This window comes from Lagenorhynchus albirostris, chromosome 15 (genome assembly GCF_949774975.1).
Source record: "Lagenorhynchus albirostris chromosome 15, mLagAlb1.1, whole genome shotgun sequence".
Lineage (NCBI taxonomy): Eukaryota > Metazoa > Chordata > Mammalia > Artiodactyla > Delphinidae > Lagenorhynchus > Lagenorhynchus albirostris.
The window spans coordinates 59,315,858-59,334,293 of record NC_083109.1 but is presented as its reverse complement, the minus strand read 5'-3'; the positions used below and the strand labels follow the sequence as shown (position 1 = coordinate 59,334,293).

Here is an 18,436-nt window from a genome sequence, read left to right as displayed (position 1 = left end):
TTAAAAGAGGAAAAGGAATGTCTGAAAAAGCCATTCAGTTTCATAAGCGTCCAGAGGAATACACAGGACAGTCTTCAACTGTTCTAAGAAACAACGTTAGGGAACAGCAAAGAGCAGCTGTTTGTTGTTTAGCTTCCTAAAAAGTTCAAAACTGTTTTGAATTCCTTAACAGGTAAAGAAAAATCACCAAAACAAAGCTCTCTTCCCTGGCATGTTTTGGAAGGAGAAGAAATTCTCCTCTCTGATTTCTTCTGACATAGTCACCTGAACGAGTAACAAAAATTTACAATTTCTAAATGAGGCAAACACCCAAAGCCAACTCACTGCCACCCATAATGGCAGAGTGTCAAGACACTTCACACAAAATTATAATGGCAGTAACACAAATGTCAAGACACTTCACACAAAATTATAATGGCAGTAACAACAGCTAACAATTTCTAGAAACTTACTAGCTGCCAGGCACTGTTCTAAGGGCTGCACATGAACTAACTCACAACTCTAGGAAGTGAATATTATCACTACTCTCCCCATTTACATACAAGAACACTGAGGCACAAGCAAGTCAGAAGCTTGCCCGCAGTCCAACACCGGGAACTGGCAACACCAGGACTCAAACCCTGAGCTCCAAATCCCACGCTCACTCTGCTGCCCCACAGTTTGGGTTGCTCTTTCTAATTCAACGGGAAAACTCAGCATGTTCTGTAATTCCACATGGGAAGAAGCAGCATCTGTGGAGCACTAGCATATCTAGAGGTAACTTCCAGTGCCTGCTGGGCTCTTGGGCCATTCTTTCTAGAAGGCAAACTATTCAGAAGATACAAGACAGCCTCCCCACAAGCCAGTCTGACTGATAGAATGAGGAATAATTTTAACGAAGCACAAGAACGGGTCGTCCTTAGGGGAAAACAAAGCAGGAGAACAAGGCCAACAGAATGGGACAAGGAGCCCTTGCATCATGACTGCCACCACTTCCGCCAGTTTCTGAGGACAAAATCTGATGGGAAAAAACAAGCGCTGCCTGTCACTTCCCTTCCTGTCAATGTTGTTTTATACTTCACGTGGGGACTGTTGCATCTTGCCGGGTAATCTCGCAAGACCAACAAATCTCTCAGGCACGCAAGCACTCACACACTCGGGCAGGCACACTCACACACGAGCATACTCACACTTGGGATTTTCACAGAATAGTACTGTATATCGTGTAGGCCCCCATACCCAACAACTGCGGTCCAGCCCGCTTTTTCTTTCCTCAACGTCTGCTGTCCACAGAAACCTCGGCCACTTCTGTCACTCGTGACGATATTTCTATTACTTACTTGTCTTGAGTCCGACTCACTTTTTCGACTTGTATAAACCTGTTTTAAAAGGAAAAACTCTATCGCAGTTGCAAATGTAAAGCCAACATTGTGGGCCCTCAACAGAGTAGCCCTAAAAGTAAATACCATGCAAATAAAGTATAAAATCCTGTCTCTGCTGCTGTCAGGGGAGGACTGTGCTTGAAACCTGTAAGCTCTGTTTACAGAGAGGCAGGGGGTGTTTGAGATACTGTTTTCAACTGTATGATACTACTATCCTGGTATGTCAAAAAATGATCAAATATTGGCAATTTAATTTAATTCAGCTTAATATTAATACCAAACCAAGTCTTTCCCCCAATATCACTGCAATTTAAAAGGAACTGAAAGGAGAATAACTGAGCCACTGGGCAATTGAAAAGAATGTAATGCTGTGATATTTAACACTTAAAATAATGTTAAGTACCTGCAATGACACAAATCTCTCATTTGGGGAAACTCTGTGCTGGGAAAACAAGAAGGGATGTGGTAGAGAGTGAGGACGAAGCTGGGAAAATATGCAGTCTGTGCTCCAGCCCCATTCCACTGCCTAAAGGTATTTTCAAACCACACAGAACTGTCATGGGAAAGATTATAATATGGCAGTGACAGGGATAACTGCTGTGCATTTGGCCACCCTATATTCACTCCACCTTCATAACAGCACAGATTTCATTTTGGAGGGTTATTTCTTCCTTACTGGACACTGTCTTGGGGGGATGATGATGAACCCAAGTAGACAACGTCGCACTATGTAAGTCAACAGGGTCCCAGGAAGCTCCATCAGCCAATCCTTCTGCTGGTGGCCAGGAGGCAGCCACATGACCTGAGACTGGTCACTCAGGTGCCTCCTCCCTGGAATGCCAGCCTTGGGCAGAATGAGAGCGAGTCAGAAAACAGCTGGTGTCCACTCCTGCAGCAGGGCCTTAACTGGACCATTCCTGCTAGGAGACCATTTAGTGGACCCTGCTTCCAGGTTAGGAGACTTCCAAAGCTGCTTTGACTCCTTCCTGTTTCCAAACCTGACCTGTCATCAATTCCATGATGACAATATCCTCACAATATCCTCAACTGGAGTAAATTTCTGTTGCCTCTTACCAAAGAGCCCTGGCAGATACACCAGTGCACCATCCTTTCCAAGGTTCCTACTGATATTCATCCAACCAGCTAGACTCACCAGCTGCAACCAGAAGCCAGTCCCTCACAGTCCTGCCTAGAACTTTTCCTAAGATGGTAAATTTAAAATGGCATCCAGATTAGAAATGAAAAAGGAAAAGTAACAACTGATACTGCAGAAATACAAAGGATCATGAGAAATTACTACAGGCCACTCTATGCCAATAAAATGGACAACCTGGAAGAAATGGACAAATTCTTAGAAAGGCACAACCTTCCGAGACCAAACCAGGAAGAAATAGAAAATATAAACAGACCCATCACAAGCACTGAAATTGAGACTGTGATTAAAAATCTTCCAACAAACAAAAGCCCAGGACCAGATGGCTTCACCAGCGAATTCTATCAAACATTTAGAGAAGAGCTAACATCTATCCTTCTCAAATACAGCGAGGGAAGAACACTCCCAAACTCATTCTATGAGGTCCCCATCACCCTGATACCAAAACCACACAAGGATGTCACAAAGAAAGAAAACTACAGGCCAATATCACTGATGAGCATAGATGCAAAAATCTTCAACAGGGCTTCCCTGGTGGCACAGTGGTTGGGAGTCCACCTGCCGATGCAGGGGACACGGGTTCGTGCCCCGGTCCGGGAAGATCCCACATGCCACGGAGTGGCTGGGCCCGTGAGCCATGGCTGCTGAGCCTGCGCGTCCGGAGCCTGTGCTCCACAACGGGAGAGGCCGCAACGGTGAGAGGCCCGCGTACCGCAAAAAAAAAAAAAAAATCTTCAACAAAATACTAGCAAACAGAATCCAACAGCACATTAAAAGGATCATACACCATGATCAAGTGGGGTTTATCCCAGGAATGCAAGGATTCTTCAACATATGCAAATCAACCAATGTGATATACCATATTAACAAATTGTAGGAGAAAAACCATATGATCATCTCAATAGATGCACAAAAAGCTTTTGACAAAATTCAACACCCATTTATGATGGGTAGGCATAGAAAGTAAGCAGAGAGGGAACTTACCTCAACATAATAAAGACCATATATGACAAACCCACAGCCAACATTGTTCTCAATGGTGAAAAACTGAAACCATTTCCTCTAAGATCAGGAACAAGACAAGGCTGCCCATTCTCACCACTATTATTCAACACAGTTTTGGAAGTTTTAGCCACAGCAATCAGAGAAGAAAAAGAAATAAAAGGAATCCAAATCAGAAAAGAAGTAAAGCTGTCATTGTTTGCAGATGACATGATACTATACATAGAGAATCCTAAAGATGCTACCAGAAAACTACTAGAGCTAATCAATGAATTTGGTAAAGTAGCAGGATACAAAATTAATGCACACAAATCTCTTGCATTCCTATACACTAATGATGAAAAATCTGAAAGAGAAATTAAGGAAACATTTACCACTGCAACAAAATCTGAAAGAGAAATTCTGAAAGAGAAATTAAGGAAACATTTACCACTGCAACAAAAAGAATAAAATACCTAGAAATAAACCTACCTAAGGAGACAAAAGACCTGTATGTAGAAAACTATAAGACACTGATGAAAGAAATTAAAGATGATACAAATAGATGGAGAGATATACCATGTTCTTGGATTGGAAGAATCAACATTGTGAAAATGACTATACTAGCCAAAGCAATCTACAGATTCAATGCAATCCCTATCAAACTACCAATGGCATTCTTCACAGAACTAGAACAAAAAATTTCACAATTTGTATGGAAATACAAAAGACCCTGAATAGCCAAAGCAATCTTGAGAAACAAAAATGGAACTAGAGGAATCAGGCTCCCTGACTTCAAACTATACTACAAAGCTACAGTAATCAAGACAGTAGGGTACTGGCACAAAAACAGAAATACAGATCAATGGAACAGGATAGAAAACCCAGGGATAAACCCATGCACATACAGTCACCTTATTTTTGATAAAGGAGGCAAGAATATACAATGGAGAAAAGACGGCTTCTTCAATAAGCGGTGCTTGGAAAACTGGACAGCTACATGTGAAGGAATGAAATTAGAAAATTCCCTAACACCATACACAAAAATAAACTCAAAATGGGCTTCCCTGGTGGCGCAGTGGTTGAGAGTCCGCCTGTCGATGCAGGAGACACTGGTTCGTGCCCCAGTCCGGGAAGATCCCACATGCCGCGGAGCGGCTGGGCCCGTGAGCCATGGCCGCTGAGCCAGACACTATAAAACTCTTAGAGGAAAACATAGGCAGAACACTCTATGACATAAATCACAGCAAGATCCTTTTTGACCCAACTCCTACAGAAATGGAAATAAAAATAAACAAATGAGACCTAATGAAACTTAAAAGCTTTTGCACAGCAAAGGAAACCATAAACAAGACCAAAAGACAACCCTCAGAATGGGAGAAAATATTTGCAAATGAAGCAATTGACAAAGGATTAATCTCCAAAATATACAAGCAGCTCATGCAGCTCAATAACAAAAAAACAAACAACCCAATCCAAAAATGGGCAGAAGACCTAAATAGACATTTCTCCAAAGAAGATATACAGATTGCCAACAAACACATGAAAGGATGCTCAACATCACTAAGCATTAGAGAAATGCAAATCAAAACTACAATGAGGTATCACCTCACACCAGTTAGAATGGCCATCATCAAAAAATCTAGAAACAATAAATGCTGGAGAGGGTGTGGAGAAAAGGGAACCCTCTTGCACTGTTGGTGGGAATGTAAACTGATACAGCCACTATGGAGAACAGTATGGAGGTTCCTTAAAAAACTAAACATAGAATTACCATATGATCCAGCAATCGCTCCTGGGCATATACCCTGAGAAAACCATAATTCAAAAAGAGTCACGTACCACCATGTTCATTGCAGCTCTATTTACAATAGCCAGGACATGGAAGCAACCTAAGTGTCCATTGACAGATGAATGGATAAAGAAGATGTGGCACATATATGCAATGGAATATTACTCAGCCACAAAAAGAAATGAAATTGAGTTATTTGTAGTGAGGCGGATGGACCTAGAGGCTGTCACACAGCATGAAGTAAATCAGAAAGAGAAAAACAAATACCGTATGCTAACACATATATATGGAATCTAAAAAAAAAAGGTTCTGAAGAACGTAGGGGCCGGACAGGAATAAAGATGCAGACGTAGAGAATGGACTTGAGGACATGGGGAGGGGGAAGGTTAAGCTGGATGAAGTGAGAGAGTGGCATGGACTTATATACACTACCAAATGTAAAACAAATACCTAGTGGGAAGCAGCTGCATAGCACAGGGAGATCAGCTCCGTTCTCTGTGATCACCTAGAGTTGTGGGATAGGGAGGGTGGGAGGGAGACGCAAGAGGAAGGAGATATGGGAACATATGTATATATATAGCTGATTCACTTTGTTATAAAGCAGAAACTAACACACCATTGTAAAGGAATTATACTGCAATAAAGATGTTAAAAAAAAAAAAGAAAGAAAAAGGATATAACTCAGGAACAGCCAGATGGAAGAAAGGTATGGGAAAAGAGCACAGAGCTTCCAGGCCCTCTCCCAGCACACCACTCTCCTCGCACTTCCAAGTATTCACCGACCCAGATGCTCTCTGAACCCCATCCTCCTGGGTTTTTATGGAAGCTTCATTATATAGGCTTGATTAAATCATTGACCATCAGCAACTGAACTCCATCTCCAGCCCCTCTCCCCTCCCTAGTGGTGGTGAGATGGGACTGAAAGTTCCAACCCTCTAATCACGTGGTTGGTTCTCCTGGCAACCAGCCTCCAACTTCTGGTGTTTTCCAGAAATCACTACATTAACATAACAAAAGACACCTTTCTGGCTATCACCACTTCAGAAATTCCAGGGGTTTTAGGAGGTCAGTACCAGGAATGGGGCAAAGAACAATCATGTGTATTTCTTATTATAAGTCACAGTATCACAGTAGACCTAATTCTTGGGCTTAGAAAAGTTAGTGATGCAGCTGGAAAGGGGAAGCGCCAGATTCAGGCCTTGAGAGCCCATGAACCTTCACACCAGCCTGCCCAGGGCATCTGACAGCCCCCTGGATATGGCCCTCGGCATCGCATGTTGTGATCACTGCCTCACTGGACTATCTTCCCAGGTGGACACGAAGCCACCTGAGGGGTAGAAATCTGTCTGAAATATTTGGAAAGCCCCAGTATCTGTGACACCAAGTAGTCTGTGACTAACTGTTAAACAAATGAGTAATCCACTAAGTACTTACTAAGCACTTACTATGTGTCAGGCGCTGTGGACGTAGTGTGAGCAAAACAGGCTTCTTTCCAGCTGGTCATCCAGTGGAGCAGACAGATGTAATCGATTCATCACACAGACGTGTTGTAATGAGAAACAGAGGTTTATAGAATCTAACAGTACAGAGCAGGGGTCAGCAAAATACAGCCTGAGGCCAAATCCAGGCCTTAACAGAAAGAGTTTGCCAGTCCATGGTACAGAGCAAGGAAAACAGGTCCAGATGGCCAGGGCTGGAGAGGAGTGTGGAGGATTCATATCAGGGGTCTGGAAGGTTCCCCTGAAAAATTACTGAAAGGCTTTAAGAACAAAAAACAAAAAAAACAGAAAGGCCAGGGCAGGGTGGCAGGAGCAAAGAGCCAGGGGAGAGGTATGGGGCCCTCCAGGCTGCTAAGGATGTGGGTCTTTTTCCCAAAGCAAAGAGAAGCCAGTGGAAGGTTTTCCATGGGGGAGTGACAGGTGGGAATCTGCGTTCTGCAGAACCCTCTCAATGCACAGGAGGCAGGACAAGAAGGAAGACGGTAGTGGGTCTACAGCAACTGTCCTGTGAGCCATGTAGTGACTGGGACAGGGCAATGGCTGCAGAGCTGGAGAGAAGCGAATGGATTTGAGATCCATTCTGGTGCCAGGCCGTTTGTCAGGGGTGAGGAGAAAGGTGACTTATCTTTCTTTTCAGACTTCACGACAGTTGTTTTAAAATATTCACTGACTTTCCCTCTTGAGGTTAAACTTTCTCACAGAATAAGGATGATGTGACCTTTCCTACGTGAAGGTGATGCCACCTTTAGCCAAACACATTGCAAGATGAGACCAAGACTCTGATATTGAGAAGGAACCCTCTAGGGGGGAGAAAACAAAAAAAATTTTTAAACCCAGCTTCAAAACCGATATAATCGCTAACGGTGATATAACATTGGAAGAATAGACTTTGGAGCCCAAGAAACTAGGGTCCAACCTCCAACTCTAACATTCCCGAGATGACTCACCTAGGCTGTCTGACTTGCCCTCTCTGAGCCTCTGTTTTCCTATCTGTAAAGAATTACACCGCCGCTTCTCCTGAGGCTGCACTGAGACTAAGAGTCGACACAAACAAAGGGCAGCTGGAACAGTAAGAGACAGTAACTATCATTATCATTATTAAGCAGGATATTCCTTTTAGCCGGAAACCAGTTACCATGGAAGGAATTAACTTTGTTAATTCTACTATAAAACACAACAGTTTACATAATAAAAGTTGTAATAGTAAGCTCTATTATATAACAACATGTTAACCTAACATTCAGAAATGGGTTCTCTCTCTCAGGAAATGAAAAGAATAATTATGAAGAAAAGTGATAAAGAACTCCTGACTACATACACCCACACACGCACACACCCATACACACACACATGCACGCACACACTCGCACATACACACCTCCTGGTTCAGGAGATCTAGGATGGGCTACAGAATTGCATGATTAATTAATAAGCTTCTCATTCTCACACAGGTGGACCTTGGGTTCCAAATAGAGAACCCCTGTGCTGACAGAGGCCAGGCCCCATAGTAGGCTCTCAGGAAGAACTGAAGCAAAAATTCAGTTTAATGATCTAATGCCACAAACATACAGAGAACCTAATGTGTGATGGGCACAGAATGTCTGTGCAAAACACTGAGAAAGAAAAAAATAGAGAAGCTGCCCCTCTGCCCTCCAAGCTCACAACCTCTTTAAACACTTGACCAGGGACTTCCCCGGTGGTGCAGTAGTTAAGAATCTGCCTTCCAATGCAGGGGACTCGGGTTCGATCCCTGGTCGGGGAAATAAGATCCTACATGCCACGGGGCTTCCCTGGTGGTGCAGTGGTTAAGAATCTGCCTTCCAATGCAGGGGACTCGGGTTCAATCCCTGGTCAGGTAAATTAGATCCCACATGCCACGGGGCAACTAAGCCCACGTGCTGCAATTACTGAGCCCGCGCACCCTAGAGCCCGTGCGCCACAACTAGGTAGCCTGTGTGCCACAACTACTGAACCCATGCACCCTGGAGCCCACACACCACAACAAAGAGCTCACGCGCTACAATGAAAGCTCCCACATGCTGCAACGAAGATCCCACGTGCCGCAACGAAGATCCCACGTGCTGCAACTAAGACCCGAGGCAGCCAAATAAATAAATAAATAAATATTTAAAAATTAAAAAACACTTGACCATGTGCGGTACAAAGCCACGCACACACTCAACCAGACAACGAATCTCCCTGAGCACCTTCTAGATGCTTCTAGGCACTGGGGATACACCCGCGAACAAGACAGCCAAACATCCCTGCCCGCTGTTATGGTATGGGCGACAGAAAGAAACAAAATTAAAAAGCATAGTGGACAGTTGTTAGTTGGTGTTATGGAGAAAAACTGAGAAAGAAGAAGCAGAGAGTGTAAGGGTGGGGAGTAGAACTGTAAATCTGCACCAGTTTCAAATAGTCCCCATAGCTCGATTAAAATGTAGCACTACACACGCTGCTCATGGCTGGTAAAGCGTCACAAAGAGAAAGGTTCTGGAAGGACAGAGAAGGGAACTGGCTGGGCGGGTGGGTCAGGGTCAGAGGGTGGGGAACACCTGCAGTCTCCAGGATGAGGTGAATGCTGAGCAAGTGAGTTCCCTTCCCTCCCCTTCCTTTGCGGGAATGTTCCTCCTGCCCCTCCAAGGCTGCAGAGCATGAATTACCCCTGAACGACTTCACTGGGCATTTCCAGCAAATGCCTGTGTCTCTTACCTTTGCCAAAACATTTGCTTCTCCTCCTAGGCGGTGTTATAAGCTTATGCAGTCATGTCAGGTCATGAAGTGTCATGAAGGTCAATGGCCATTTTTAGGACTTTTTTTTTTAATTATAGAAGGGACACACGATCACAGTATAAAATATGAAAAAAATATCAGAAAGTATAAAGATTCCCAAATCTTAACCTCAACGTGACCTCTATTCACATTTTGGTATGTTTTTTGCCAGAGTTGTTGTTTAACATAGGAAGCATCACTCTGAATCCATATTAACCCTGTATCCTGCTCTTTTTATTTTTACTAAATACATTATTTTTAAATCACTACATTTGCATTTTTCTGCTTAAAACAAATTCTGTATGGACATCAACGTAATGGCTATATAACACTCCATTCTATCGATGCACTGTAGTTTATTCACCATTTCCCAATTGTTGAGCATTCAGATTTCTGAGTTTTCATCATTATTAAATTACCGTGAAAATAACTTCATGCGGAAAGTCATTTCAAGGAATTCACTCAGAGTAGGTTCCTAGAAGGAGGATGACAGGAAGTTGGAAATACTTTAGACAAGTAGTCGCTGCAGAGATGATCTACAGATCCCCCAAATGCAATCACTGCACCTGGCTGCAGCGGCAGACTATAGAAGCTGGTCAATCTCTGGCCACCTTTTTGGTCTTTGATGGTAAAGGGTTTCAGAAGCTACATATTTACCTGCTGTCGGAATCTGAGGCGATCTCCTTTCTCCCTCCAAAGCGGATCTGGCACTGCACGGAAAAAGAAGCTGCTGAGATCAGCTGTTGGGATGGGACATACAAAACCTCCCCCACAGGCCTTCAGGGTCAAGAGAGACACAAGGCCAGGAACTCTGGGTGCCAAGTCAGGGTGTCCCCACGCCCTGGGTGTCAGCCCAAGACCTAAGACGGCGGGCACCCCAGCCTTCCAGCCACCACTTGAAGGAAGCCCTTATCTGCAGCTTGCAGAGAAGTGAGCCTTGTGCAAAGACAACGCTGAGAGGAAAACAGAAGCACACGGCTTCCTGCAGATTATCTAGGAAGCTTCTTCTATCTGTCAGCAGCTGACTGTCAATAACACAGAGCTCTTAACAGGCAGCAATAAAAAATTCCACAAATCTGTGAAGATGGGTCCCTTCTGACAGGGCCCAAAGTTGTTATGGCTGGCTCTAAAGTTATGACAGCATAAATCAAGCTTCAAACAAGTCATCTGGTTGTGCTGAACCACAATGCACCCAGGGAGGGTGGAAACAAAAGCAAACTGTTCTTTTTTTTTTTTAACTGTGCTGAAATATAGACAACATAAAATTTACCGTTTTAACCATTTTTAGTTGGGCAATTCAATTCACTTCACAATACTGTGCAACCATCACCCCTCTCCACTACTCCTTCAAAAGTGTAGAATCGCCACTGTGGGTAGCACGTTCGCAAGATTCCTTATTATCGTCTGTGTGTGTGTGTGTGTGTGTGTGTGTGTGTGTGTGTAGACATTTAAATGATACTTTTGTCAAAACTCATGGAACTGCACACTTAAAATTGGTATATTTTATTGTATGCAAATTACACCACAATAAAGTTGATTTTTAAAAGGCATATATACAACACTTTCACCCCCAAAATAATAATAGCAGCTCTAGGCAGAAGATCCAAGTTATTTCTGCTTAACTGCTACATTTGACGTGGCTTGACTTAACCCTTCATCTTCTTATTTTACTTTCCATTTCTGGAGCAAAGAAAGAAGAAACTAATAATGTGGGTTGTGCATTTATTGTGGAACAGGCGCTGGCCATGGCCCTTTACCCACTTTAACAAATGCAATTCCATCAACAGCCCTATAGAGATCGGTAACCCAATTAAAGAGAAGGATGCTCAGAGAGGCTGGATGAGTTGCCCCAGCACACACAGCTGTGAAGAGATGAAGCTGGCCTTCAACCTCAGCTACACCTGAATCTGTGTCCTTCCCACCATACCTGGACGCCTCGAGGCTTGGGCAGATGCTAAATTCTCTGGACTCACATCGACACTTAACAGACACTTCCATTAAAGTACATATTTATCTCCCTATATCGTGATTACACGCAGATAATCGCCAGTCGCCCCTTCCAAAATGTGAATTCCTAGGGCTGGATCCTAGCTCTGCTGCTTATTAACTATGACGTCAGCAGCAAGTTATCAGACCTGAGCTTCAGTTCTTCAGTTTCTTCATCTGTAAAATGGCAATATTTGCAAGAACTATCTCACGGGGTGGTTGGAAGGATTAGATGTAAAGCACTTAGCAGAGAATCGGGCACGCGATGAATGTGCAAGAAATGATGCCTGTCTGGTAGCTGCAAGCAAGCGAAGTGACGCCAGCCTCGTGTCAAAGCTCGCTTCCACGCCCAGCCAAGAGCCAGGCATCGAAAATAGCATCAGCCGAAGCAAGCAGAGCCCACCCGCGGGATCCACACAGTCCTGAGCACAGCCTCACTCCTGTTCTCGTGCTCACGGGGTCCTAACTCCAACCACGACTGCAGCACCCTTAGGAGTTGCCCTAAAACACAACTGCTTGGAAATGAGGCTTTGAAACCCACTCAGTGCCCTTCTCAAGGGGACATCTGTGAAGGACGGGACCGGGTCCTCCAGGGGTGTCCAGGAAGTCAGGACGCAGGAGCTCCTTTGTCCCTACCACTGATAACTATCATTTGCTGGGGAAAATGATTAGCCTCACCGTTCCCAGATACAAAGCCGGAGGAAGTCTGTGTAGATAGAAGGGCGGAAATGACTTCTTCATTGATCATCTGACACTATGACCTGACCAAAAAGTCAAACGTCAGCTTTCTTCTTACCTGTTTCACTGCATCCAGCAGTCGCTCCAGCAGAAATTGTCTTTTCATGTCATTGTTCTGTGATCCTAAAATGCAATGAGGCTTAATTAGTTTTGTTTGACATTCGCTTTCTGTTAAGACTCTCTGACATGTAGTGTACGGCTGTGCCCAAGTAGCAGCAGCCTTCTCTTTAGTAAAATCAATAACAAGACCAGGTATCAATAATCTACATCATTACAATGAAGTTGGACCACTTTCCTGTTACTGCAACCCAGGAAAGCAGCTAAACTGTGTTCCCCAAATTTGGATGATGTTACTGGAATAGTCTAACTCAGGGTTTCTCGACCTTGGTGTCACTGACATTTGGACCAGATAATTCTCTGTGGCTGCCCTGTGAATTGTTAAGATGTCTGTCAGCATCTCTGGCCTCTACCCACTAGACACCATTAGCGTGTGCACACACAGACACAGACACACACACACACCCTAGCTGTGGCAACAAAAATGTCTCCAGATACTGCCAAATGTCCTCTGGGGAACACAATTGCCCCTAGTTGAGAACCAATAGTCTAACTTAAAATGTAAGTTTCCTAGTCTGCAGGCACTGCTTGTTGGCTGACCTCACCATCATCTCCAACATTATTTTTCCATGAAAAACCTAATTACTCCTGTTCTCAGCCTCTCTTGTAAGGCTGCCCGTGAGAAGTTCTAGCTAATGACACGTAAGCAGAGAGCACTGGGAGGCATCTGGGGAAATTATGCCATCCTTATGAAAGAACAGATGTTAAGGGCTTCGTTCCTTCTTCCATCCTTCATGCCTTAATCATAAACACATCGGGTGGAGCCAGAGCAGCATCTTGCTACCTTGAGGCAACAAGCCTGCAGCGAAGGTCAAGAGAATCACAGAGACACCAGCCCCGATGTTCATTTTGCTGCTGAACCAATACTAGAAATCTCATACCTCTCACACAACAAACAGTGCCGTTTGTTCAAGCATTGTACATTGATTGGGCTGTTACTTACAGCCAAAAGCATTCTCAACTGATACACATGGCATACACCAAACTCCCATTTAAGAGGGTGTGGGGCAAGGACACTTCAAAGCCCCAGGCAGACCACTGTCAGAACCACATATGATGCTCCACAAGAGACCCAGTGACTCCAATCAACAGAGACACAGCTACCTACTGTGATGCACCAGACACAGAACACAACTGTTTCAAAGGAGACCCAAATTTAGAGTTTGTACAAGGGCAGATGCTCCACACAGCAGGCCTTGAATTGCCACTGAGCTGCTTCTCTCTTGGGCAGCTCAGCCTGGGCTTCACCAGGGAGTACCAGCAGGGCATCACCTTAGAGATGGTCAGTGATTCATGGAAGTCATGCCAGGGCCACCCGGTTGCTAACAACTGTAACCGTGTGGTGAGCACTTCCTGCATGCCAGGCACAAAACTGAGTCCTCTGAATGCATTGTGCCCTGTAATTTTCACGACCACCCTACCAGCCAGGTAGTAGGATCCCTGAGTCGCAGATGGGGAAACTGAAGCTCAGAGAAGACAAGCAATTACATGCATTGACCCACTCGGTAATTATTTAACTTCTACTGTGTGCCAGGCGATGTTCTACGTGCTGGGGACACAGGAGTTAAATGGTATAAAAGAATCATCTTCTCATGGAGCGAAAATTCTCTTAGGAAGAAACAAATAGCTCCTAAGTAAACTAATAAAGATGATGTTAGAGAGTCATACTAGAAAGAAAAACAAAATGGGGTGATGAGACAGGGAGGAAGCAAGAGGGCCACGTCAGCCAGGGCAGCCCGGGAAGGCCTCTCTGCACACGTAGTATCTGAGTTGAGCCCTTTATAACAAGAAGGAGCAGCCATGGAAAGATATGGAAGACCAGCATTCCAGGCAGAGCAAATGGCCAGGGAAGAGAGGAAAGAACAGCTTGGCTTCTGGTCTTCCAGGGCCCAAAGGAAGCCTCTTATGACTTGAGCAAAAAGCAGAAAAGGGGAAAAAGAAAAGAAAAGGGGAAGCAAAGACAGACAGGCAGGGGCCAGTAACAAAGGTCTTGTGGACCATGATAATGGGTTTAGGTTTTGTTCTATATTTGAATACTAATAGTTGGAACCTTTGGACATCCCTGGTGGTACAGTGGTTAAGAATACACCTGCCCATGCAGGGGACACGGGTTCAAGCCCTGGTCCGGGAAGATCCCACACTGCGGAGCAACTAAGCCCATGTGCCACAACTACTGAGCCTGCGCTCTAGATCTGCAAGCCACAACTACTGAGCCCACGTGCTGCAACTACTGAAGCCTGCGAGCCTAGAGCCCATGCTCTGCAACAAGAGAAGCCACTGCAATGAGAAGCCAACGCACCGCAATGAAGAGTAGCCCCCGCTCACTGCAACTAGAGAAAGCCTGCGCACAGGAATGAAGACCCAATGCAGCCAAAAATTAATTAGTTAATTAATTAATTTTTTAAAAAAACACATAAAAAAATAGGTGGAATGGTGACCCCGACTGGAGATCGTGCCCCTCAAGCGTTGTTAGGACTACCACACGGGCTCCTGCCTCACCCCAGGCCCGGAGATCAAACCAGTCAGTCGACTCTCCATGGACACACAGTAATACAGCTGACTTCCCAAACTCTGCCACTGCTATTTTTTCTGGAAGAGGTCTTGAGAAAGGATAGCTCACGCATCCTTCCCACCAGACCAGAGGCCATCTTGAAGCGTCATTCAGGATGGCTAGAGACCCCACCGACCCTAGGCCCTCAAACATTGCTCTTGACACCTGTGTCTATCAAAACACCCTGCTCTTCATTTAGCAGAAGGTCTAGTTTCAGCTCTTCTCTAACACCAGAATTGGGAAGTCAGGCTTGCTTTCCTCCTTTTTCCAAGTACTGCACCCAACAACTCTACTTGCCCTTGGGCAACGCCAACTGGAAACTTGACAAGGTTTTCCCCCTGAAGTGCTTTTGCTATTCTTTCTGATCATAAAAGTAATTCATGTGATAGAACTATCATATAACCCAGCAGTTCTGGGTATATACACAAAAGAATTGAAAACAGGGTCTTGAAGAGATATTTGTATGCTTATGTTCACAGCAGCATTATTCTCAGTAGCTAAAATGTGGAAGCAACCCAAGTGTACACCGACAGATGAATGGATAAGCAAAATATGTATGCATATACATACAATAGATATGATTCAGCCTTAAAAAGGAAGGAAACTCTGCAATATGCTACAACACAGATGAGCCTTAAGGACCTTACGCTAAGTGAAACACACCAGACACAAAGAGATAAATACCACATGATTCCACTTATATGAGGTGCTAAGAGCAATCAAAATCATAGAGAAAGAAAGTAGAATGGTGGCTGTCAGGGGGAGGGGAGGGGAGAGAATGGGGGTTAGGGTTTCATAGCTACACATCTGCAGTTTAACAAGATGAAAAGAGTCATGGGGACGGATGGTGGGGATGCTGCACAGCAATGTGAAGGTATCTAATACCACCAAACTGTACACTTAAAAATGGTTAAGATGGCAAACTTTATGTTACATGTATTTTACCACAATTTAAAAAAAAGAGTAATTCATGTGAAAAAATACAATAATGACAAGTCAGGGGGAAATAAACAAAGAAAATAGAAATCTCCATCATCTCACTACTGATAATTGTTGGCGCAGTGATTCTCAAGCTTTCACATGCACACGGATCTCCAAGCAGGTTCTAATTCAGAAGGGCTGGGTGGGGCCTGGGATTCGGTATCTCTCACAAGGTCCCAGATGATGCTGCTGCTGCTGGTGCCTGACCCACCGTGAAGAGCAAGGATACAGCAGCTACCCCTAGTGATATGCACGATGATCCCAGATCTCTGTGATGGAATTGTTCCACTGCTTTCTCTAGAAAGGTCAGCAGCCTCCTCTGCCTCACCCTGCAAAGCCTCTCCACCGTGGGAAGAAAGCCTGTTCTCTAGAGAGAAACAGCCTGAGGTTGTGCAGGTCTCGGCCCACCACACACCCACCCTCGCTGACGCGATCTCTCCCCAGACAAGAAGTGCACTTGGGGCTTCCCTGGTGGCGCAGCGGTTAAGAATCCGCCTGCCAATGCAGGGGACACGGGTTCGAGCCCTGGTCCGGGAAGATCCCACACGCTGCAGAGCAGCTAGGCCCGGGCGCTACAACTACTGAGCCTGCTCTCTAGGGCCCGCAAGCCACAGCTACTGAGCCCATGCACCACAACTACTTAAGCCTGCTCGCCTAGAGCCCATGCTCCACAACAAGAGAAGCCACCGCAATGAGAAGCCCGTCGACACAACTAGAGAAAGCCCGCATGCAGCAACGAAGACCCAACGCAGCCAAAAATAAATAAGTAAAATAAATAAAATTTTAAAAAAAAAGAAATATTCCAATGAATGAAACATACGAAATGTCAGTAATAAGCAAGACACATTCCTTTGGGGAAACTTAAAAAAAAAAAAAAGAAGTGTACTTGAAAAAGACAGTCCTGACCCCTGAAAAGGCACCTGTGGCCATCCCAGGTCTGAACGGGGATGAAGAGAAGGGGGTCTTGTAGGGCAGAGGGAGTACGGGTGGCCTTGGGAGCATTCACCAATGGCAGGAGGTGCCCAGGAGGCCCATGGCCCTGAGGAACAGTGGAAGGAGTGCTAGTGGGAAGTCACAAGGCATCAGGAGTTCTCATCCCGGCCGGGCTGCTTGCTGGACACGTGACACGGACAGTCACTTCCCTTCTCGGGGCACTGGTTTCTGCATGAGATCACACCCTCCTAGCTCTGCAGTCTGCGAGTGTAGGGTGTCTGTGGAGACAGGTAGGCAGAGCAATCGATGCTAGCGGGCTCTTTCCTACCTTCTCCCAGGGACCAAGAGGAGAATACAGGACCCCTCCCAGGGCAAGAAGAATCTTCCAGCCTCAATGGCTGCAACCACTCAAGAGGAGTAGGGAGCCAGTGCCCACCTACTGAGCCTCAACTGTGGGCTAAGCCATTAACTGACTGGCATCTAATCCTTGACAAAGAAGGAAAGGTGGCTCCACTCAACAGAGCACTGGGGCTGAGAGGAAAAGACCTTCACCCACGGAAGTGCTTAAGGAAGGATTCAATTTCAAGTCCACTGGCTCAGCCATCTGTGAAATCCTGCTCACCCTCAACCCCTGTAACAAACCTGCAGTGACAGCCCCACTGCCAGTTCAGGAATGATTTCTCTATGAAACCCCAGCCTTTCTGCTTCCTCCCTTCTGTCAGGATAGCCCTGAGTCAACACTATCAACCAGATGAGCCAGAATAGGCTTCTTTTTTTTTTTAATTGGAGTATAGTTGATTTACAATATTGTGTTAGTTTCAGGTATACAGCAAAGTGATTCACAGAACAGGCTCCATCAAAATGAAAATAGAGCACCATCAAAATGAAAACAGAAAGGCACCCCGGGGAATACACCCAGGGTCCACAAACCTGTCAGAGAAATGCAGTGATCTCCTGAGGCTCTAACTTAGAAATCACCTGCGTTTGAAAGTCAGTCACCTGGTTCAGGTGCATCGCTGTTGTCTTTCATGTTTAGAATCCTTAAGATCCTACACTATTTTTTCCCACAAATCTCTAGCCTTCAGTGACCTCCTGGGGAGAGAGAGCAGGGATTCAGAGTAGGACAGGGCAGGTTTGAATCCTACATCATCAGCTATGTGACCAAGGACAAGTTACTTAACCCCTCTGCACCTCCTACAGCTTTTTTTTTTTTTTTTTTTTGCTGCATTGGGTATTTGTTGCTGTGCGTGGGCTTTCTCTAGTTGCGGCGCGCAGGCTTCTCATTGCGGCGGCTTCTCTTGTTGCGGAGCATGGGCTCCCGGCACATGGGCTTCAGTAGTTGTGGCTCGTGGGCCCTAGAGGGCAGGCTCAGTAGTTGTGGCGCACAGTGTGGGTTCAAACCCATGTCCCCTGCATTGGCAGATGGATTCTTAACCACTGCACCACCAGGGAAGTCCCCTCCTACAGCTATTAATGAGTGAATGGATACCATGCACCTAGAACAGTGCCTGGTATACACCAAACACTTTATACATATTAACTATTATTGCTGTTGCTGTGGGCAATCCTATA

General features: G+C 45.1%; 1 protein-coding gene across 2 annotated transcripts in view; it reads right to left on the bottom strand.

The window, feature by feature from the left end:
* The window catches only part of SNX29 (sorting nexin 29), a 554,801-nt gene that overhangs the window by 524,735 nt on the left and 11,630 nt on the right, over positions 1 to 18,436 (bottom strand). For both annotated transcript variants that reach the window (XM_060123064.1, XM_060123065.1), the window contains exons 2-3: positions 12,341 to 12,405; positions 10,216 to 10,268 (exon numbers count right to left, since the gene is read on the bottom strand). In XM_060123064.1, the coding sequence (XP_059979047.1) occupies positions 10,216 to 10,268; positions 12,341 to 12,405 (118 nt within the window). The remainder of the gene's footprint in view (positions 1 to 10,215; positions 10,269 to 12,340; positions 12,406 to 18,436) is intronic.